Source organism: Rhinopithecus roxellana, chromosome 21, assembly GCF_007565055.1.
Source record: "Rhinopithecus roxellana isolate Shanxi Qingling chromosome 21, ASM756505v1, whole genome shotgun sequence".
NCBI lineage: Eukaryota > Metazoa > Chordata > Mammalia > Primates > Cercopithecidae > Rhinopithecus > Rhinopithecus roxellana.
In genome coordinates, this window is record NC_044569.1 from 1,189,502 (window position 1) to 1,213,664 (window position 24,163).

General features: G+C 36.4%; 1 protein-coding gene across 1 annotated transcript in view; it reads left to right on the forward strand.

The window, feature by feature from the left end:
• MIB1 (mindbomb E3 ubiquitin protein ligase 1) overlaps positions 1–24,163 on the forward strand; it is a 136,591-nt gene that overhangs the window by 93,278 nt on the left and 19,150 nt on the right. Inside the window, exons 13-17 of the mRNA XM_010354878.2 lie at positions 12,149–12,281; positions 16,329–16,415; positions 17,279–17,440; positions 20,127–20,308; positions 22,413–22,605. Coding sequence (XP_010353180.1) covers positions 12,149–12,281; positions 16,329–16,415; positions 17,279–17,440; positions 20,127–20,308; positions 22,413–22,605 — 757 coding nt within the window. The remainder of the gene's footprint in view (positions 1–12,148; positions 12,282–16,328; positions 16,416–17,278; positions 17,441–20,126; positions 20,309–22,412; positions 22,606–24,163) is intronic.

The window sequence follows — 24,163 nt, forward strand, 5'->3', positions numbered from 1 at the left end:
TTCACGTAGAAAGAAGCAAGAACTTCTTTTAGCTCAGTTTAATTCTCTCTTGGTGGTCTATCGCCTACCAAAAATACATACTTCTTTACATTCCATAGCATTGTATGTTCATATGGGTACATAAAGAAGTATGTACTCTGAGTAGGTATTACTAAGTTGTTAGCTGTAAAAACATGAAATATTTTATTTTCTTATTTGTTAGTGAAACATTCAGCTTACTGATGTAGAGCAATGGTAAATCATTTGCGGAGACTAATTTATCGAAGACTAAATTTTGTAATAAGTTTACCTGAAGCATGGCATTAACGGTTCCATATTCTTGGTGGACATAGACATTCCTAAACATTTGACCAGTTATCTGTTGAACTTTGTCCTGGTTTGATTCTTTTTGCAAGAGATTCATAGAATCAGTGTAGTGTTACAGAGTGTATTTCAGAAACTTAAGATCAGCCTAGTGTTTCTTCAGTCTTCAGGTGAATTTCTTCTTTTTTTGTAGTCTGCTTCTAGATCCTACAGGTAGATAGTAATTAATTAAATTGAATTTTTTTTTTTCTTTACAAACTAGATATCTTACTCAAAACCTAACAAATTAACAGTAACTATTTCTGATACTGACTCTGGAAGGTGAAACAAGGAGAAAAACCAGGATGAGTGTGGATGAATTGAACTTTTAAAGATTATGAATTTTTGTTAGTGTTTTATAAGGTCACAGATAAGGACTCATGATCATTTGAAAATTTGTCATTCTTTTTTCTTTATTAGTTCCTTACCTGAATTTTGCACTTTGGTGCTTCTCTTTGGCTTAAATACAATTATGGGTTGAATACAAATTCAAATAGATGTAGAAGTATCTAATTTTGGTGAGTTTAAGTTGTTTTGATTCTTTAATCTTTTTAGTATAAAGGATAACTGTCAGAATCATCAACTCTTACAAAGTATCACTTCAAAGAACTGAAAGGTTTTAGTCTATGAGCACCTGGGTTTTATTTACCTTGATGATTTAGCATGAAAAGAAATTATAGTTGGTAAGTAGCCTTCAGTTATTATGGTATTAGAAGGTTAATTTAAAACCTCAAGAAATTTTCAGATTTGGCAAAGGAGAAAAAAAAAGGGCAGGGATAGTAGAATTTCTGCAGCTTGTGACAAAAAGCTAGTGCAGCTTATAGAGAGCAAATCAGAATGTGGCAGTAGATAGCCCAGCACTACAGCAGTTTCAGCAATGCAGCATTAGAATTACACCATGCACGTTCTGATTTATTTTTGTGGCCAATTAATAGTAAGCATTCAGAAGTATTTTATGATCTGCCAAGTTTCTTGGTTGACTAAACCTTGAAATAGAAGCTAATAGTTTTAGAAAATAAGTATACTTTGGAAGCAGGATATGACTTATTAGAGATGCAAAATCATCACTTAATCTGAAACAATAATGACTAAATCTTTAATAATGTAAATGACAGTAATGTATTTGTACATTTTTAAGATCAAAAGTTACTGCCATGGTATTTGAACAATATTCCTTTTTACACTACGTTAGCTCTCAACTTGAATTGTGAAATTAGGCTATGGTTAGATAGAATTTAACAATGAGAACATATATCGAGTCAATAATAGGTAAGCATGCAGAAAGTCATAAGCATCCTTAAAAGTACAGGCCTGTGGTGCTCTGTTACCTGTAAGCTTAGTGTCATGCAGCATTTGCAGCAGGAAGAAAGGTAATGACCTAGAGAATCACATCAGCAGCAGCCATCTCATCTTGATTGTTCGTTCACTCTATTCGCTGATTCAGCATTTCTTTTCATGAGCCCGGTGAAGGAAGGGGATGTATCAGTGAACACAGAACCTCACCTTTTAAGATAAATTTGAAAAACAAACGAGCAAACAAAAAACAAGCTTACTTTTCCCTCTCCTCCCCTCTTCCCTTTACCAAAAAAAAAAAAAAAAACAAAAAACAAAAAACAAAAAAAACCCACCAACAAAAAAACTCTACAATAAAATTGAATCAGTGTTGGCCATCTGATTTGGAATGTCATATAACACTCTTGCACAGTTATGTATGGAAAGTTAAGCAATCAAAAAGGTTGCTACAAAGGCCAAGAAAATGAACCTAGCTTGTCAGATGAAATGCTTCAGAAGAGGGGAAAAAGTTGGCAGAAGTTAATTTTATAGTCTAAAAAAGACAAAAAAAAAAAAAAAAAAAAACAACACCAGAACCCAAAACACACCTTATTCCCCCCAAATAACTGTAAACATTCACCCTGTTTTTCTTTGCCCTCCAGAATACATTGGGTTCTTCTGACTTCTTAGGAAATAGTCTGCATCTGTCTTGCTTTTAGATTTTTTTTTTTTTTTTGGGTTTTTAGTTTCCAGGATTAAATAGTAGATCTGTAGTGAAGCTACCTTGTCACATCCAGAGGTCAAGTCTGCAAGCGAGGTCAGGACTTCCACATGGTCACTACGAGGCTAACTTATATTCTTCCTCAGTGACCACAGGCTAAACTGCTACAGCTTTATAGGCAGCTAAGCATTTGAAACATGCACTCCCAGGCAAACAGGCTCTCTTGTGCCTCTCTCTTCCCTGACCATATTTAGTCAACCATAGCAAAAAATAGCCTCTCAGCTGTCGATTGTCGATCCAAAAGCTGAGGAAGCCTTAATCTTGCTTTCTGCCTATTGATTGTTCATCCTGCGGTCCAAACACTGCTTTGCCATTTGTCCTGTCCCCCCACTTTTTTTGGGGGGGGAGTAAGCACTGCCAAATAAAGCGGTCTCTCATGTTTCCACTTACATTTCCCAGATTTTCACTGAGCTTGCGCTGAGACTAGGAAAGCCTGATGCACTGTCACTATACTTAGAAGCACTGCAGAGAAAAAAGGAAAGAGGAAAAAAATTACCCTGGCCAGTAGCAAGATAATCTTCAGACAGTTATGGAACAAGTGAAGTCCCTCTGCTGCCAAAATATATTTTATAACCTGATTTTTTGATTGATAAAAAGTTATGGATGGTGATATATTACATAGCTAACGGCCTGAAAGGATTTTGTAGGGTTGTCTTTAGAGCTAGTTGTTGCCATATACATGCTTTTAAAATTTATTGAATAGTATTTGAATGGAAAATGTATAGAAATGGTAGGTAGGACCTGATATTGGTGGTGGAGAGACACCATTAAGGGAGAAGAAAATAGTATGTAAATGATATCTTGGAAGTGCTACTTAAAACAATCCACTGTAAATTTCAGTTAATTTTTTTAAATAATGCTTTGGTAAAAACAGGGTCCAGTATGCTTTTGAGAAATTATACAAGCATTCAAATGTATTTTATTATGAATTCTACTTTATATTCAAATGTGTAGTGTTTTTCCTGTCCCTTCTACATTGTCATGTTTCTCTAATTTTCTGAAGTAACTTTTTTTTTTTTTTTTTTTTTTTTTGAGACAGAGTCTGGCTCTGTCGCCCAGGCTGGAGTGCAGTGGCCGGATCTCAGCTCACTGCAAGCTCCGCCTTCCGGGTTTTACGGCATTCTTCTGCCTCAGCCTCCGGAGTAGCTGGGACTACAGGCGCCCGCCACCTCGCCCGGCTAGTTTTTTGTATTTTTTTTTTTTTTTAGTAGAGACGGGGTTTCACCGTGTTAGCCAGGATGGTCTCGATCTCCTGACCTCATGATCCGCCCGTCTCGGCCTCCCAAAGTGCTGGGATTACAGGCTTGAGCCACCGCGCCCGGCCTGAAGTAACTTTTAGGTATGATCATTGCATACTTTACAAAGATTGAGATAGTTATTAACCTGTCTGTAACTCTGTTGCATAGTATGTGACTCAGAGGTAAAAATACTTTTGTTTTGAATTTTAATCGCATAGTCACAATAGATTTTGATATTGAAAATTTTTTAATCAAAGAGAAAAAATATTAAAACATGAAATCTAGTAAACCTGTGGAGATATAGTTTAAGATCTCACATAAAAATGCACAAGAGAAACCAACTATACCTTGTTTGTAATCCAAATACGTCCTCTTAAGAAACAATAAGAACTATGAGTTTTCTGAGCTTACACACCTACAGAAGTTTGTCCTTCACATTCTTTTTTGTCTTTAGCATTTAATATCATAGCAGTTTAATTATTTTGAATGTCTATGTTAAAACAGTGACATAAGGACTACTACTTTAGATATTGGGTAATTTTAAACAACTTTCCTAGATACTGAAATAATTTTACTCATATTATGAGACGATGACATGTCTCAGGGTATAAAGTAGGTTAATTTTCAGTTTTCTCAGGTACCCCATTTTGGTAACGATTTGTGGCAGTGAAAGTACTTATTTTTTAAGCAGACACTTATATAATGTGTTAGGTGCCAGATTCTCTTTCTAAGCCCTTTATAAATATTAACTCATTTAATTTTTGTAATGGCCCTATAAAATAGGATTTGTGATTCTTCTCACATTTTACAGATGAGGAAACTGAGGCACAGAAGTTAAGTAATCTGCTGAAGTCACTAGCCGTTGTGGCTAGAGCCAGAATTTGAACTCAGATAATTTGGTTTCAGACTGGGAGCTCTTCACCACTATGCCACACTGCTCCTCTGATTTGTGATAATGAAATGAGTTAGGAAATTATTCCTCTTGGGAACCCAACCATGCACCAAATATGTATTGCTAATATCTTTGCCTCAGTATATTCAGAAAGATGATTGATTATTTTATTATTTGTTTATTCATTTCTTCCATTCAACAAAACTTTGAGTTCCCTATACTAGGTATACGAAGTATACCTTTTTGATCAAAATGTGCTCAGTTGTATAGTAACCTGCTTTTAGCATGCCCGGAAGAACTACTGGCAGTTGATCAGCTTTCTTAATAAATTCCTTTTTGAATTCTCGACTAATCTACTTTACCTATTTGAGAGGTTGTTCATTAATTTAGCAAGTGTTTATTGAACACCTAATATGTACTACAGTACTATTCTAATGTTGTTTTGCGTTAAGTAATGCTAATATGTAAGTCCTTCACAGTTTAGCTAGTAGGGTTTGGGAAAATGTTGCCTGCCTCTGAAGAAAGATTGCAAAGCATGGCAGGCCGTAAAAATTGACCCAGTGCCACTTGAATACTACATACCAATGTAGACAGCTGCTTGTCCCCTCTACTTCTTAGAACTCATTTGTTCATCATTCAGCAAACGTTTGAGTACTATCATGTGCCAGGGATTATGCTAGGCACTGCTATTAGTTGTTCCGGAACTTAATGCTTCTTTGGCACTATTCACAAATGCCTGCTTAACTGGTAGTAAGATCTTATCTTTAAAACATCCATGTCCTTAACCTCTTGGAAAACAACCAAATTGAGCATTAGGAAAAATATCTCCAAATCACATATACTATACTCCGCAGGTGAGACAGTCTATTGGCTTAACAAAATTACTGAATTCTCAAGCTGATAACACCTTTATCCCAGTAACTCTATAGACCTCAGCCCTTGCAGCTTAACAGTCTCCTCTTAATTAACTAAAGTGCTGCAGGAAACAGCCTGCAACTGTCCTTGTGGTTATAGTATGTCTTCCTAAGATTGCCTGTCCCATGGAAAGAGAGGAGACAGGCTGCTCTGAACTACTACTGTTGACATGAGAGTGAGGGGACCAGAAGCTGTTTTGCTTAACTTTCCCTTAGCATATCTTGCAGGCTGGGCCCAAAGATGACCTCTTTTCTTGAGGCCCTGTATTATTATTTTTTTTTTTGAGGGGGTTGGCAATTTTTGATTAAGATGAGCGGGCTATAGGTCTTGGTTCAAATAACTTACATAGCTACTTCACCCTCAAGGAGGTGAAGTATAACTTCCCGCTCCTTAAATGTGGGCTGTACATAGTCACCTCCTTCCTAAGAGCATAGTTTAGAGATATGGAAATGTTTATACTGGAAAAACATGACGAACACTACTTCAGCCAGGTGATCAAGGTTAACTTCTGGAGTCACATGGCATACTGATAGTATGTATCCTTGGTGTGATGTGATTAAATGGCACTTTATCTCTGTGGCCTTCTTACTAAGAACCAATAGCACAGTGTAATCATGGGAAAAGCATCAGATGAATTCCAACTTGGGAATATTCTACAGATATCCCATTAGTACTCTTCAAAACTGTCAGACTCATCAAAAACAAGGAAAGTCTGGGAAACTGTCACAACCAAAGGGAGCTAAGGAGAAAAGACAACTAAATGTAATGTGATATTCTGGAGCAGAGAAAGAACATTGAATAAAACTAAGGAAATCTCAAGTGTGGGCTTTGGTTAATAACAGTGCTTCAACATTGGTTTATTGTAACAAATGTACCATACTATGTAAAATGTTAATAACAAGGATGAGGAGTATATGGAAACTCTGTACTAGCTTTGCAGTGTTCTATAAATCTAACATTGCTCTAAAATAGATTATTTAAAAACAAAAACAAAAATTAATTCACCCACTCCTGGCTGGTTGACCCTTGCATTGGTTTTTATTTGGGGCTATCTGTAGTGTTTCTCCACAGCTTCGTAAAAATCAAGTTGATTTTGCTGTAATTGATTTCAAGGAAATATTACGTTTAGTCTCATGTTCTTTTAAAAGTGTATTAAAGGCAGGGAAGTATATTTTAGAATTTTTTTTTTTTTTTATCAAGACTAGTCTTATTTTTAAAAGATTTTTTAAAAAAGAATATGTGAAAATTGTGAAATGGTCAGATTTGTGTGGGGTGTATAGAGAATACAGTGGAAGGGAGACTGGGGGCCATTGGGAAGAACAGTTTAGTTTTAAAAAGGAGAAATGTCAGGACAAATTGAATGTGGACATAAGAAGAGGGGGAAAGAGTCTAGAATGATTCCCTGGTTTCTGAGTAGAATGGCTGATTAAATGGTAAGAAGGGTTATCAAGATCAAGAATATAGGAGGAAGCTGGGTGCGGTGGCTCATGCCTATAATCCCAGCACTTTGGGAGGCTGAGGTGGGTGGATCACGAGGTCAGGAGTTCAAGACCGGCCTGGCCAAGATGGTGAAACCCCCGTCTCTACTAAAAATACAAAAAAAAAAAAAAAAATTAGCCGGGCATGGTGGTGTGTGGCTGTAAGCCCAGCTACTCGGGAGGCTGAGGCAGAGAATTGCTTGAACCCGGGAGGCGGAGGTTGCAGTGAGCCAAGATCGAGCCACTGGACTCCAGCCTGGGTGACAGAGCGAGACTCCATCTTGTACATATATGTATGTATATGAGAGGAGTATTGGGAAAGAGGAGGGGGCAAAGAGGAATTTGTACTATGTTTGAGTATATGTCTATAATCTTAAAAGTTGTCATAATACTATTATATTGAAGAATTTGAGACCGTATACTGAAATATTTTTACATATATTAACTCATTTAATTTTTACAATAGCCTATAGTTTTGTTTTGTTTTTTTTTTTGAGTCAAAGTCTTGCTTTGTCCCCCAGGCTGGAGTGCAGTGGTGTGATCTTGGCCCACTGCCAACTTCCACCTCCCAGGGTTCAAGTGATTCTCCTGCCTCAGCCTCCCAAGTAGCTGGGATTACAGGCATACACCACCATGCCTGGTTAATTTTTGGATTTTTTGTGGAGACGGGTTTCACCATGTTGGCCAGGCTGGTCTTGAACTCCTGGTCTCAAGTGATCCACCTGCCTCGGCCTCCCAAAGTGCCACCTGCCTTGGCCTCCCAAAGTTTCATGTTACGGGTTATAGGCATGAGCCACCACGCCTGACCCTTACAGATACTTATTTTGTAAGAGATTTCTATAGCACTTTTGGTATTAGATATGAATCATGACCATTTGTTGTAGTTAGAGATATGAGCTAGAGATGTTATAGGTGAGAATGCTTAGTGAAGGCTTCACAGGGTCCAGGTTTGAGCATTAACTTTATGGGTCCAGAAGTAATTGGACTTGGGATGACTGACTGACATTATTTAAGCTTGTAAGAGATTGATATGTAAGTCAGAATGTCAAATTACTATTTACAGAAAGAAATATTATTGCTAAGTACAGTTCTCAAAATAGCTAATCAGTAGATTTTTTTTTTTTTTCTCTGCTAGGGGAGAAAACAGATCTAGTCTGAAAAGCTAAATTAAAATTGGAAATTAATTGGCGAGCAGGACAATTGATTGGATGATCTTAACAGTGTCATTAACCTGTGATAATTTTCCATGTGATGATATAGTATTTTACTGCAGGGCAAAAAAGAATACCACGGTTGCCTGTCAGGAGACTTTCTTTGTGGATAATTTTGAAGATACATAGACAAATCTTTTTTCTCCTTATTTTTCCAGTCTTCACACAAACTATTTTCTCTCTCTCTCTTTTAAAACCAGTTATTATTTTCCAGATAAAGACATATAGCTTTTATCTTTTTTTATTGTGATTTCATCCTGGTGATTTAATTTTTAGCTTAATTGGACTTCTGGATTTCCTTTTCTACAAATCTTTTGCTCTAGTTGTTATCTGTATGTTTTATTTACTCAATTAACTTATCTGATGTATTCATTTGCCAATAGAACATTGTTTCTATGGGAGATCTCAAATCACCATTTCTATTTACCTTGCTAATACCTTGCTAGTGTTTTAACAGTTCATTTAATCAGTTTAAAATGAGGCATTTCTATTAATAATGTCACATTTTTTTTCAATTTTTATTTTTATGGTGTATTTCTCAGCATTTTAAGGGGAATAAAGATGGTATTTTAATTCTGATTATTTAATATTGTAATTTGCAACATTTATGTAAGTGGGATTAATTAACAGAGTAGATTTGTTCTGAGATGAAAACTACCTCCCTGATGTGTGGATAGTCATGATGTGAATGCCATGCATTATCTCTTACCCTACACATTTGAACATGTAAGAAACAGAGTTTACAGGGGTAAACAGTTCTGGAAAATTTTAAGGATACAAGTATTAAATCATGTGAAAAGTGACAGAACATTTTATTAAATGCATTACCTTTGCATTTTAATGTTAGGATTTGAGTACTTTGTAGAAGGTGATCTGGAAGAGAGTAGGACAATTTTTGTCACTTCAGTGATAGCCTGAAATTACTGTCTTTCCCTTGTTCTAACGGTTCAGTTATGTGTAGATATCCTACTGAGAGAAAATCCCAAAAAGACACAAAGTAAGGAGACAGCAAAGAACCAGCAGGCTTTCAAGAATACATATCTGTTTCTGTGTAAGTGTCTTAATAACTTTCTGAGCCATGGCCCTTTTGAGGGACTTCAACTTCCCCTAGCTTGTTTGCTGATGACATGCAAGACCAGAAGAACAAGTACATGATGGCTTCATCTCCACCAGCAGCTTGTGCCCAGAGGAGGAATTGCTCTCCTACCCGTTTCCTTTCTTTGAGCTGTTGGCATTGTATTAACTTTTAATGGCAAAAACTGCAATTACTTTTGCACCAACCTAATAATATGAGAATGTACTTCTGAAACTAGAATGGAAGACAGTGGGAAACATGAGTACATATATGTATGTATATGAGAGGAGTATTGGGAAAGAGGAGGGGGCAAAGAGGAATTTGTACTATGTTTGAGTATATGTCTATAATCTTAAAAGTTGTCATAATACTATTATATTGAAGAATTTGAGACCGTATACTAAAATATTTTTACATATATTAACTCATTAAACATGATTCTGTTAACCAGCTTCTCAGAAATATCTGTTCACTAAAAGACTTTAAAAAAACTTGATGAAGTTACTGTGAACCACAGTATAATTTAATACTTTCTGTAACAGTGATATATCTAAGAGGCTAAAAGGAATACAGGTGCATATTAAAAATACTTCAAGGCAATAAGCCCAAATATTATCTTAGTGTTTTGATTTCAAAAACGTTTTTAGACTGGGCATGGTGGGTCATGCTTGTAATACCAGCACTTTGGGAGGCTGAGGCGGATAGATGGCTTAAGCTCAGGAGTTCAAGACCAGCCTGGGCTGTTACATGGTGAAATCCCGTCTCTACAAAAAATACACAAAAATTAGCTGGGTATGGTGGCATGTACCCATACTCCCAGCTACTTGGGAGGCTGAGGCAGGAGGATCACTGGAGCCTGGGAGGTTGAAACTGCAGTGAACTCTGATTATGCCACTAACTGCACTCTAGCCTGGGCAACAAAGAGAAACTTTGTCTCAGAAAAAAACAAAAAAAGTTTTTAATCAAGCTAATATATGTACATAGTTAAGTCAAATGTTACTACAAAACTTACAATGAAAGATAAATATCTTCCGCTTCATCCCTCCTTACCCCTTTTTTGTCCGCACCAACAACTTGTAATTTATCCTGTAATTTCTTAATTTATCAATTATAGGCATCTAGTGATTTCATGTTATGGAAAATGAAGATTTAAAACTAATACCCTCTGTTACTACCATTCCTCTCAACATGATTATATCACAATTTTTGTTTAAGTCAATGACAAGTATTTACATTATTATTTTTACATTTTGTTTTTAATAAAATGTTTTTTCACTTTTCACATGATTTAATACTTGTATCTTTAAAATTTTCCAGAACTGTTTACCCCTGTAAGTTCTGTTTCTTATGTGCTCAAATGTGTAGGGTAAGAGATATGTATGGCATTCACATCATGACTGTCCAAACATCAGTAGTATAATGTGGTACCAATACTTTTTCCCATTGAGAATCTCAAAGTCTGTACAATATCTAGTATTTTATTTTAATTTATGGAATGAGGAGGACTAAAATCCTTACTAGTGACTGAAAACAAAAGCAGAAAGCCTTAGTCTTATATGAAGCCCATGAATGGGATTTAGGGGTTTGTAGACTCATTCAAAATTGTATTAATAGGTAAAGATTTTGACATGCATTTCTCTGGAGGAGAGCCCATAGCTTTCCAAAAAAGTCTGTTATCCCCAAACAGTGATTATAACTCAGTTACAGCCATGGAAGGGGCTCTGTAAGCTGTGATTCTCAGTATACTTTGGGTTCATAAACCTGTTTAAAAAGTCTAATAAAAGGCTGGGTGCAGTGGCTCACGCCTGCAATACCAGCACTTTGGTAGGCCAAGGCGGGTGAATCATGAGGTCAGGAGATCGAGACCATCCTGGCTAACAAGGTGAAACCCCGTCTCTACTAAAAATACAAAAAATTAGCTGGGCGTGGTGGTGGGCGCCTGTAGTCCCAGCTACTTGGGAGGCTGAGGCAGGAGAATGGCGTGAACCTGGAGGCAGAGCTTGCAGTGAGCCGAGATGGTGCCACTGCACTCCAGCCTGGGCGACAGAGCGAGACTCCATCTCAAAAAAAAAAAAAAAAAAAAAGTTTAATAAAAGTTTCCAAATGATTAAGTGTAATTTTAGAGGTTCTTCAATCCTCCACAACACATTCTCAGACTTCTTGAACTTAGTTCTGCTCTTCAGTGCCTGGAGTTTACATCTTTAATTCTCTTTTGTATAACTTTCTATTTTTTGCTTTGGAAATATTTTATTACTGATTTTTAAATTTTAAATATTAAATTATAATGGCCATTTTGTGTGTTTTGCTCCAAACTTGGTTTACCACTTCTAAATGACGTATGTCAAATTTTAACTCTGCAATTCATGATAACCAGCTACACAATAATCTGTCAGCTAAGATAGTTCAGCATATATAGTGTTTTAATTATCAAAGTTTTTCCTACTTCTAAAAATTGTTATCTGGCTGTTCTTCATTAACTGTTTCATTAATAAATACTATTGATACTGAACCTGAGAGGTTCCACAAAGCCAAAGTGGTGCCCTCATTAGGGTATATTTCTTTTCTCTTTGTTTTTTTCCTCTTGTGTTTCCTCTTTGTAGCACTTCCATTCTGTTTTGATTCTATTTCCCAGATAGTAATAGTGTGTCTACCTCTCAAAATACCAAAAAGCTAGCTGGGCATGGCGGCATGCACCTGTAGTCTCTGTCAAGGCCAGCCTGGGCAACATAGCAAGACCTCATCTCTTAAAAAAAAAAAAAAAAAAAAAAATTAAAGCCGCACATTTGAGATTTAGAAAAGTGGAATTTCTATTTGTCTCTAAGAGCATGATTTTCTTTAAAGAGGAGTATCTTCATTTGATTGCAAAAGTTTCTTTTGAGTGTATTTTCTAAAGAAAAGATATCAAATTATGCAAATATAGAAATAATGTGAATTTAACTTTCAGTGCAATGCGTGTTTTACTATCTAAATTACCAAGACCATGGATTGTGGATGAGAAGAAAGATGATGGTTATACTGCCTTACATCTGGCTGCCCTTAATAATCATGTAGAAGTGGCGGAACTGTTGGTACATCAGGTAAGAAAAGAGTTAAATAATTCTCTCTCTCTCTTTTTTAAACAATTTGGGACCATTGCCGTTCATTTATTTATTGCTTTATAAATTGCCTGTTAGTAGGTTCCAGTAAAACCTCATGATGATGAAAATTCAGATATAATGCATATTCTGTCTTCTGCCTAATACGTCTTAAATGCAGGATGGTAATGTGTGTGTGAGAGTGAGTCCCTCAATTCCCAGGATTTCCTCTGCACAGTCTTCCTGGATTGGTGCTACGAAATGGGCATCAACTAACAGAGATTTCCCAGAATGGCTGCCACTGTTATGGAAGTATCATCAACCACAGCACCAAGAACCATCTGTGTTGATAATTAAACAGTGTGGCCAGTTGTCAGCAGACTGCAGTTTGCAGCTAAGATTAGGGGATTTATTTCATAACTACTGCTGACCCCTGGAATTTATGACTTGATAGCAGTACAGACTCACCTTAGTCATTTCATTCGTCTCAGAATAGGATGACACTATGTTTTTATGAGATTGGATTTTGTGGGGAGCCTATTTTGTAGTTTTAGGATATTTTAGTAATTTCAGCAAATTTTTCATATGCTTCAGTAAAGCATATGCCATATAGATGCACTGAAATTATCAAAGAATTATCTCTGATTCCTGACTTCAAGGAATTTATAGTCTAGTTAAGAAGATGAAACAGAAAAATTTAGCAAATAATATATGTAATTAAATGCCAAATTATAAAGTATACATTCCAAAAACTACAGAAATTTAAAGAAATATATCAAAAGTTAAGCTACCCCCCCACTACTTTAAATCTTTACTATTAAAATTAGTGCTCTCTGTTAATTATGATAATTCCTTTTTATTCAAAAATCTAAGTGAACTTGTAACACTATCTTGATGTCTTGGTTATTGTTGCCTTGTAGTAAGTAAGTCTTGAAATCAGATAGATTAAATCCTCTTTCTTCTTCTTTTTCAGGATTCCTTTAATGTTCTAGGTCTTTTGCATTTGCGTGTAATTTTTTGTTTGCTTTTGAGACTGGATCTCACTCTGTCACCCAGGCTGGAGTACAGTGCCACAATCATGGCTCACTGCAGCCTTAACCTCCCAGGCTCAAGCAATCCTCCTGCCTCCCAAGTAGCTGGGACTGTAGGCATGCGCCACCATGCCTGGCTTTTATTTATTTATTTTTTCTGTAGAGACAAGTTCTATGTTGCCGAAGCTGGTCTCAAACTCCTCGTCTCAAGTGATCATCTTGCCTGAGCCTCCCAAAGTGCCACCATGCCTTGTCCATATAAATTTTAGAATCAGCTTATTAGTTTCTATTAAAAAGTCTTTTGGGAGTTTGATTGCTCTTGCATATATTAGATTTGTTCTTCAGTAGGTTTTTGCGGATGCTATTATGAATTGTATTTTAGCTGGATGTGGTAGCACGCCCCTGTAATGCCAGCTACTCAGGAGGCTGAAGCAGGAGGATTGCTTGAGCCCAGCAGTTGGAGGTTACAGTGAACTGTGATTACACCACTGCATTCTGGCCTGGGCAGCAGAGCGAGGCCCAGTCAATCAATGAGTCACTCAACAGAATTGTTTTTACATTTCAATTTCCAATTGTATATTGCTAGTAGATACAAACACAATTTTTGTATGTTTTCCATATATCCTGTGACCTTGCTTAAACTTATTCTAGTATCTTCTCTGTGGATTACTTAGTATTTTCTATATAGCAATCATACAAACCAAAAGAATAAAAAATGCAGAAGTAGAACCACACACATGTATAAACAGCAACTCAAATTACTTAAGAAAAAAAGAACCATACATATATAGTCAATTCCTTTTTTTTATAGAAGTGCCAAAGTAATATGGGAAAGGATTGTTTCCCAAAAATAGGGCTAAACCAAGTAGATATCCATATACCAAAAACAAAAAAACCCAAACAAAAAACCTTGACTTTACTTCACAGCTTATCCAAAAATTAAATGGGTCATAGACCTGAACATAGAAACTTAAACCATAAAACCAGCCAGGCCTGGTGACTCATGCCTGTAATCCCAGCACTTTAGGAGGCTGAGGCAGGAGAATTGCTTGAGTGTAGGAGTTCGAGACCTGCCTGGGCAACATTGTGAGAACTCATCTCTACTACATATATATATATATACTATATATATATATATTTTAATTAGCTGGGTGTGGTGGCATGTGCCTGTGTCCCAGGTACTTGGGAGGCTGAGATGGAAGGATCACTTGAGCCTGGGAGGTTGAGGCTTCATGCCACTGCATTCCAGCCTGGGTGAAAAGGGAGTGAGACACTGTCTCCAAAAAAATAAATAAATAAAAGGACAAATAACTCTATAAAAATGGTCAAAAGATTTAAACATCCACTTTACTAAAGGAAATATACAGTTAGCAAATAGGCAAGTGAAAGTGTCATTAGTGATAAACAAAATAGAAATAACCACAACCAGATACTACCAATTGCCCACTAGAATGACTAAAATTAAAAGACCAATAAAACCAAGTATTGGTTAGGATGTGGAACAATTAGAATTCTTATACATTGCTGTTGTTTTTTTAAAGCAGGCACTTTGAAAAACAAATTGGTGGTTTCTTACAAAGTTTGACATAAATTTACCATGTGACTTAGCTATCCCACTTCTAGGTATGTACCCAAGAGAACGTAGGACACCTTTCTAAGCAAATACTTGTACTGAATGTTTGCAGCAGCTATTATTAGCCCCATACTGGAAGCGAAGCCAAATGTTAATTAAGCTAGTGCCTGGATAAACAAATTGTGCAAATTGTGGTGCACCCATGCAATGAATACTATTTAGTGAAATGTCAATGCTGGAAAAGCTCAGGAAACTTAAAGAAAATCCCCATTGTTTACATTTATATGAGAAATAGACATGATAAAAAATAAAGCTGACACTCGGGAGGCTAAGGCGGGAGTATTCCTTAAGCTCAGGAGTTTGAGGCTGCAGTGAGCTATGTGCCATTGCACTGCGGCCTGGGTGACAGAGTGAGACCCTATCTCAAAAAAGAAGAAAAGAAGCTGAGATCAGGTGCCCTCTGACCACACATTAAAGAAACATAATAAAAACAAATGAGAAATTCCCATCTTGAAGAATATAATATAACATTACCAAAGTTTCAGCTCCATATACCCCTCCCTAGTATCAGAGTTGTAACCAGAGGGTATGTGTGGTTCTAAGACCTAAACGAAATGATCAAAGTTTATCTTTTGAATCTTCAGCTCTTTTGTTGATCTCATTTTTTAAAAATTTAAAATTATGCTATACATTTGCCAGGCATTTTTTATATGTTATTTTTCTTAATCTTCACATTAACCCTGTGAAATAGGTTTTAACTGTCACCATTTTGGAGCTGAGGAAATAGATGATGGAGCTTTGACCTAGGTCCCCTGACTCCGAGGTGCACTTATTTTGTGCCTCAGTCTCTTTCTTCATCAGGGTTCAGCTTTTCTCATATGATTCTTTGGCTGCCCTAGGATCTGGGGTAGGACTTTCTGCTTACTTTAATGCATAATTTTATGTACAAAGCAAGCATTGCCTTCTTACTAAAGCAAAGTTTCTTTTCACAGATTGAGGAAGAGCTCAAATATGCAGCAAGGGGAAGTGAACTTATTAGGTCATTAAAGTAAATCTAAATCCAGTATGCAGACTCATTAATACAACTTTTCAGGAAATATTTACAGTTCTAAGGAGTTGATTATTTCCATTGCTTTATAGTGGAGATTGAAAGAGATCTGTCTTTGAACTCTACTGTGCTTTGTCCTTTTTAACTGTTCTTAGATGTAATTAGCATAATAAAGATGATTTTTAAAACTTGCTGTTTTACTTCAGAAAGTTAGTTGCCCCATCCATTTTTCTACTTTAACAGCAACTGTTACCATATGAGAATAACCTTGCAGCAGCTGAAGGAGAAAGTAGCCAGCAGTGTTTGGTGTTATTTATTCCTTATAAGTAGTTAGTTTTCGTGTTCTTTACTGTTTTCATGTTTACTTTAACCATTTAAAATTTGTTCTTCTCTTTCAGGGTAATGCAAACCTGGATATCCAGAATGTGAACCAACAAACTGCCCTGCACCTTGCTGTTGAACGACAGCATACCCAAATTGTTAGGGTAAAGTATTGACATACATTTTAGCTTACAATTACATTTTAACCATACAGATTCTTAGAACTTCCTGAAAATTGAAATGATACAGTGCTACATGTCTCAAAATGGCATAGTTAGATGTAAGTAAATCTGAATACAATGTGATTTGCCAAGACACATAAGACTATATGCTTGAGACTGGTTTCTATATATAGATGGTGCTTTTCTAAAGCTCTTCAATAAGTATCCTAGAAAGGATTAGGGAAATTGGTAAAGCACCGTAAGCAAAGGTTTAATAAACTTATGTTTACGGCTAAAGTAATCTATTGAAATGTCAACTATGCATTTTTATTTAAGGGGTTGTAGTTTAGCAAACACTGATCACATTTATTGTTATTTGAAATTCCTCTTGCTATCCTCCATGGCTTTCCTCATGACCATACATTTGGAGAAAATTCACCAAAAGAAATGGAATCAACAATAACAGTTGCTTGTTTGTTTACATAATAAAAGATTTTTGAGCATTATGATTTGGTCCTGGTGGAAGTGCTTAACATATCTCAAGTCATACATCTAAAGTTAAAAAGAGAAATAAAGTCCTAAATATCCCCCCATTATCATCATCTTAGAGTAGATGAATTAAGCAACATACCGATTCTCATATATTTTTATTTTCTCTAATTCAATATATTTAAATAACCAGAACACATCAGTCTTTGTAAGGAGCCACAGGGTTGGAGAATAGTAGAAGGCAAAAGCATAAAAATGATTAGCTTTAGTGGTAACTTCTTCAGTAGGTCCAGGGTACTCTCATCGTTACTTTAGATATGTTGAAGTTTCTTATGTATATGGACACGTTACCAATATGAAACATCTTTCTCTTTTAGCTTTTGGTCCGGGCAGGTGCCAAGCTGGATATTCAGGATAAGGATGGGGATACTCCTTTGCATGAAGCTCTAAGGCATCACACTTTGTCTCAGCTACGTCAGCTCCAAGATATGCAAGATGTGGGGAAGGTGGATGCTGCCTGGGAGCCATCCAAAAACACAGTGAGTAAAGATCATCTTCCATTCAGTACCAGTGGAAGAACCTTTTTATGCAAGATCTTATATTTACTGGTAATCTAATCTGTATTGGATAAAATATTTTATCAGAGTTATATACTTAGAAACTTAGTTTATGAACTTAGTACTAGTCAGTACTAACTTATTGCTCCACATTTTTACCAAAAGTTGTTCAGTTCTGTTGTTGTTTTTGTTGTTATGGACTCTCACAATGTCGCCCAGGCTGGAGTGCAATGGCTTCATCTCTGCTCACCGCAACCTCCCGGGTTTAAGCGATTCTCTTGCCTCAGCCTCTCAAGTAGCTGGGATTACAGGCGCCTGCCACCATGTCCAGCTAATTTTTGTATTTTTAGTAGAGACGGGGTTTCACCATGTTGGTCAGGCTGGTCTTGAACTCGTGACCTCAGGTGATCCACCCGCCTTGGTCTCCCAGCGTGCTGGGATTACAGGCCTGAGCCACGGCGCCTGGCTATTCAGTTCTTTATGACATCAACCATTCATAAATAGATACGTGGTGGTATCTTACTGTAGTTTAATTTGCATTTCCCTAATGACTTGATATTGAGCATCTTTTCATTTGCCTGTCACCACATGTATTTTACAAAGTGTCTGCTCAAATCTTTTGTTCATTATTTTGTTGTGCTGGTTGTTTTCTTATTACTGAGGTTTGAGAGTTCTTTATGTAATCGGAATACAAATTCTTTATATGTGAGTGCACATATTTTCTCTCGGTAGGAGGTTTGTCTTTTCATTCTTTTTTTATTTTTTATTTTTTGAGACGGAGTCTCGCTGTGTCACTCAGGCTAGAGTGCAGTGGCATGATCTCGGTTCACTGCAACCTCTGCCTTCTGGGTTCAGGTGATTCTCCTGCCTCAGTCTCCCGAGTAGCTGGGACTAACAGGCGCTTGCCACCATGCCTGGCTAATTTTTTGTATTCTTTTTAGTAGAGATGGAGTTTTGCCTTGTTAGCCAGGATGGTCTCGATCTCCTGACCTCGTGATCCGCCTGCCTCTGCCTCCCGAAGTGCTGGGATTACAGGCGTGAGCCACCGCGCCCAGCCCTTTTCATTCTTCTAATAGTGATTTGGAAGAGTCAAATTTTTTAATTTTGAAGAAGCCTAATTTATCAAGTTTTTCTTTCATCATTTATGTTTTTTTTTTTGTGTTCTGTCTGAGACATCTTTGCCAAACCCAAGATCACTAAGGTTTTATGTTTTGTACTAGAAGTTTATAAAGTTTTAGCTGTTACGTTTAGGTCTATGATTCTTTTTGAGTTAATTTTTATATATTGTGTGATGTATGGATCCAGTTTCATTTACTTGTGGATATCCAGTTGTTTCAGTACCATTGGTTGAAAAGACTTTCTGTTTCTTTTCTTTTCTTTTTTTTTTTTTTTTTGAGACAGACTCTCGCACTGTTGCCCGGGCTGGAGTGCAATGGTGTGATCTTGGGACACTGCAGCCTCCGCCTCCTGGGTTCATGCGATTCTCCTGCCTCAGCCTCCCAAGTAGCTGGCATTACAGGTGCACACCACCACACCCCACTGATTTTTTTGTATTTTTAGTAGAGACAGGGTTTCACTATGTTGACCAGACTGGTCTCGAACTCCTGACCTCGTGATCTGCCTGCTACAGTCTCCCCAAGTCCAGGGATTATAGGCATGAGCCACCACACCTGGCCGAAAAGACTTTCTTTTTCTACTGAATTGCCAGTATACTTTTATCCAAAATCAGTTAATTGTTTATGTGAGGGTCTCTTTCTGGGTCATGTATTCTGTTCTATTGGTCTGTTTTTAGCTATTTGATGCCAACCCCCAGTCTTGATTACTGTCTACATAATACGTGTTGAAGTCAGGTAGTGTAAGTCCTCCAGTTTCCTTGTTTTTTCGAAGTTAATTTGACTATTCTAAGTCCTTCACATTTCCATATGAATTTTAAAATCATTTTTAAGAGGGTAAAAAGGTTCTGAGACCAAAGTGTTTGAGACCTCTGCCTTATTTATGACCGTGGGTAAATTCTCTTAGCTCTGTGTGCCTCTTTTTTTCTCATTTTAAAATGGGAAGAGGAGAGCACTTACCTCGATAAGGTTGTTGTAAAGATCATGGAAAGTGTGTAAAATAATACTTGATCCATTTTAGACACTCAATAAATGTTAACAATTATTGCTACTATTTTCACATAAAATGATGAGAAGAATCTCAGATAATATGATCAGAACCTAATTTGTCTCATTCTCCATGTCTTGGCTCAGTTCCTAGTCATTGGTTCTTTTCTCAATTTTCTCTCCTGTCGTTGTTTCAAGTTGGTTGCTAACTGCTCCAGAGCCAAATTAATTAGTATCTCAATCGGAAGTCCCACTTTCTGTTGGGCTTAATTGACTTGATTTGGATTATTTGTCCATCCCTGTACTAGCCATACAGGTAAGGTAGAGATATCTGACTGGTTTGGGCCATTTTTGGTCCACCCCTGCAGCTGGAGAATGTAGGTCCACCTCTGCAACTGGAGAAAGCATACTTGTGTATATGCTTGAGAAAACCGGGGTAGAGCGGTGGGGAGGGAACATTAGGACTGGAAATCGTAAGTGTCCAACACACACACATACATATATATGATGGCAAGAATTGATGGCAGATTCCTAGAGGGAAAATCATGACTCTTTTTATTTTATTGCAGTTAATAATGGGACTTGGTACCCAGGGGGCAGAGAAGAAGAGTGCAGCATCTATTGCCTGTTTCTTGGCAGCCAATGGCGCTGACCTGAGCATTCGAAATAAGAAGGGTCAGTCGCCACTTGATCTCTGTCCTGATCCGAATCTCTGCAAAGCACTGGCAAAGTGTCATAAGGAAAAAGTCAGGTTTGTGTAATTTATTATCGTAAAACTTAATATTCTGTACAGAAAATATCATGTAGTTTCATAATGGAGGACGTGGCTACTTAAAAATGTCTTTATCTTTGCTCTTCCTGTGTCTTTTTGTTGACCCTTTCTTCCCTGAAATTTTTCTTCATTGAAAATTTTTCTGCAGGCAGCTTATCTCTTATTTTATGCCATATTCCCCACATTATTAAGTGCAATGCTCTATGCTTAGTAAGTTCCGAGAAACTAAACTAGTCTGATCTTCTAGTACTCCCATGTGTTAGAGGCATTTATAAGAAAAAGTCTTCTAGTAAAATTGCTGTTATTAATGTTATATGTATTTTAAATTGTATTTATTTTTTATTTTATTATTATTATTTCTTAAAAATAGGTCTCGCTGTGTTGCCCAGGTTGGACTTAAACTCCTGGGCTCAAGCGATCCTTTTGCTTCATCCTTAGTAGCTGGGACTTTATGCATGTGCCACTGTGCCTGGCTTTGTGTTTATAATTTAAATAGAATCTTCCTAAGAGAGGCAACTTACACTCCGTGAACAGGGTATATATTTCACACAAACTCTGTAATAAATCTTAGCACCCTGCTCAGTGCCTGACAGGTGCACTCAGTAAGTATCAATGGAGAATTGACAGAATTAATAAATGAATGCAACAATTCCTGGTAGAGTTTTCTCTAAAGATGATCATTTCACATTTGTCTCTTTTTCTGAAAGATATGTCAGTGATTTTAATTATTATTTATGACATAACTGATTTCCTTCTGAGATTTTATGGCTGTACAAAAAGGTACACATCTCATTGCTTTTTTAAATCTGAACAGTGCTGTGCAACTGTTGTTGCCCTTTATACCTGGTTCTTGTCACTGAAATTTCAGTAGCTGTTCCTTAACCTTAGTGTTCCTTGCCTCTCTTATAATTTATGTGTAGTGATGAAATATTATCTCTTTGGAATCTGTGCATAGAACTGTGTTATAGAGGAAATTAATGTAGTGAGGTATATACATTTCTTTAAGTGTGTTCTTAAGGAACATTAAATTCTATTACAAAAAGAGCATGCATCGGCCAGGTGCGGAGGCTCACACTTGTAATCTCAGCACTTTGGGAGGCTGAGGCAGGTGGATTGAGGTCAGGAGTTCGAGACCAGCCTGGCTAACATGGTGAAACCCTGTTTCTACTAAAAATACAAAAATTAGCTGGGCACACGCCTGTAATCCCAGCTACTTGGGATGCTGAGGCAGGAGAATTACTTGAACCGGGAGGCGGAGATTGCAGTGACACAAGATCACACCACTGCACTCCAACCTGGGCAACAAGAGCAAAATTCCATCTCAAAACAAAACAAAACAAAAAAAGAGAATGTATCTATAAATATAAAGATACAAGGCACTATAATTACTGCAGTATTAACTTTTAAACAATGGGGTCTAAGATGGACCCTCTTTGTGTACGTGTGTGTATGTGTTCATGAGTTTCTGAAGATTGTGGTAGAAACAGGACATCCCTTTTCTGTAGCTGTAGATGGTCATATGTATTTCTGTGCCTTGTATCTGTGTTTACAGATGCATTCTATTTTTCTGTAATATAATTTTATATGCCTTAAGGATACACTTAAAATGTCAAAACAGCAGCTGAAGTGTTATATTTTCCAAAGTGCCCTATCTGTTGTGGACTCTGATGACACTTTGTTCCATTTTTAGTTAGGATAAATAACATGGGGGCTAGTGAGGATTTTTGTTTTATTCCTATGCCTTCCTCTGCTGGTTCTATATAGATACAACAGGTTCTGAGCAACATTTTGTTTATGCTAAGTTTTTTTTTATTGCTGTTTTTTATTTCATTGTTAGAAGATTCATCCTTTTCCATTGGGTGAGTGAATGTTCAGTTTGAAGTTTGAATTGTGTTAGAAGTACCTAAAGATGCAGAGATGTATATAAACACAAAAATTTAGTGTTTCACATACAGATGTTAAAGCTTAATTCTTTAATATGACTTTTTATGTATACTAATGATGCTCCAGGTATATTTTTAAACATTTTAATTAGTGAATTTGTAATAAGATAGGCTTGATTTGAAATACTTTCTTTTATTAGTGGTCAAGTGGGTTCTCGGAGTCCTTCTATGATTAGTAATGATTCTGAAACCTTAGAAGAGTGTATGGTGTGCTCAGATATGAAGAGAGATACTCTTTTTGGCCCATGTGGACATATTGCTACCTGTTCTTTATGTTCTCCACGAGTCAAGAAATGCCTCATCTGTAAAGAACAGGTTCAATCCAGGACAAAGGTAAGATATATTTAATATAGTATTTTGTCATTTTATGCAGTTCTTTGAGACTAGAATTAATGATAAGATTAAATGATGTCACGCATCTGTGTAATTTTGCTCTTCCAAACAATGATTTAAATATAGGAATACATAATTTCTGTATTTATCAGGAGATCAGAATTTCTTAATTTATTGCTGGTTTATAGTCTTGCTTATTAATGTACTGATATGCTAAGTTAATTGTTACCTGAGTTTATTGATACACCATTTTTACTGTCAAATTTTTTTAGCTGTTAATGTGTTTCCTTCTTTATATCTAAGTATGGTAAAATTAAAATTATCTACCATTTTGCTTTCAAAGCTCCCTGTAACCTAAGGATAGATTTAATTCTACTTTGGATTGTAGTTACTTGTATGTTGCACTTTTTTTGAAGTACACAAACTGTTTTGCATTCGTGTTTGTAAAATACTTAATTCATTTATTTGTTAGAATGTCACACATTCTAGATTTGATTGTTTTATCAAGTTGTTGTTTAACTTGCTGTCTTCTGTGTTTCCTGTAAGCTGGAAGTTAGATGTAATAGTTTGATCGGGGTCTGCTTAACATTTTTGGCAAGAAAGCTTCACAGTTGATGCCACACACTTTACATTATGTCCCATCTGAAGGCAAAAAAAGTCTTGTCTCCCTGTAATTAGTGATGGCCAAAATCTATATCTGCTCTGAACTTTTTCTCTCTCTTGACTCCTTTTGCTTTTTGGGAAGTATAGTTCTTTTCTGAGTTTTATTGTTTTCCATGTAACTTAGTGCTTTATTATAACTGTACCATATTACTAATTTTGCTTTACTGAAATAATTTATTTTTTAGTTTTTCAATACTCAAATGTGTGTGTGTGTGTTGCATATAAAGTGAAATTTGAGTTTCTTACAAATGTTTCTCTTGAGGTGAATAGTTTAAACCAAAGAGTATGTTGGTTTTGAAGTAAAAACTCATGGAGTTTGTATTTCTTTTTCCATTCCCTTCTTTTTATAATCTTTATTTCTGTCTTGCTATTTATTTTTTCTTAAGCTATTCATTAACCATCATTAATAAGAAAGGAGCTGTTAGTAATTCTCATAATGAATTAGCTGGCAGTGACTTAAAAGGTGTTGCCTTGCCAGTGCTTCTTCTATTTTCAACCTTCTAAGCCTGGGTGGTTTTTATGATCCAAATTAATGTATCTTTCATAGAATTTTTGGCACAGGAAAAAGCACAGTGAAGTTATTTTTGATAGGAGATACTGGAATGCTTATATGTATGTAGCTGCTTGATCAATTCATAAAGCTGAGAAGGGTGAACTAATAGCACTTACTGTGTGCCAAACACTGTGTTGGCATTTCATTTGTATTAAATAGGTGTTAACCTTGCTTAATAAATTAATGTGGGTCATTCTACTTGGCATTTATAATTTGCTTTAGGTGCCTGCTTACAAAGTAATCGTTTGGGAAAGAATATAAAAGAAGAACAAAAATTTAAGCCATTCTTTTGTTTTAGATTGATCTGCATATTCTGCCATTGTGTTTGAAACTTTTTGTTAG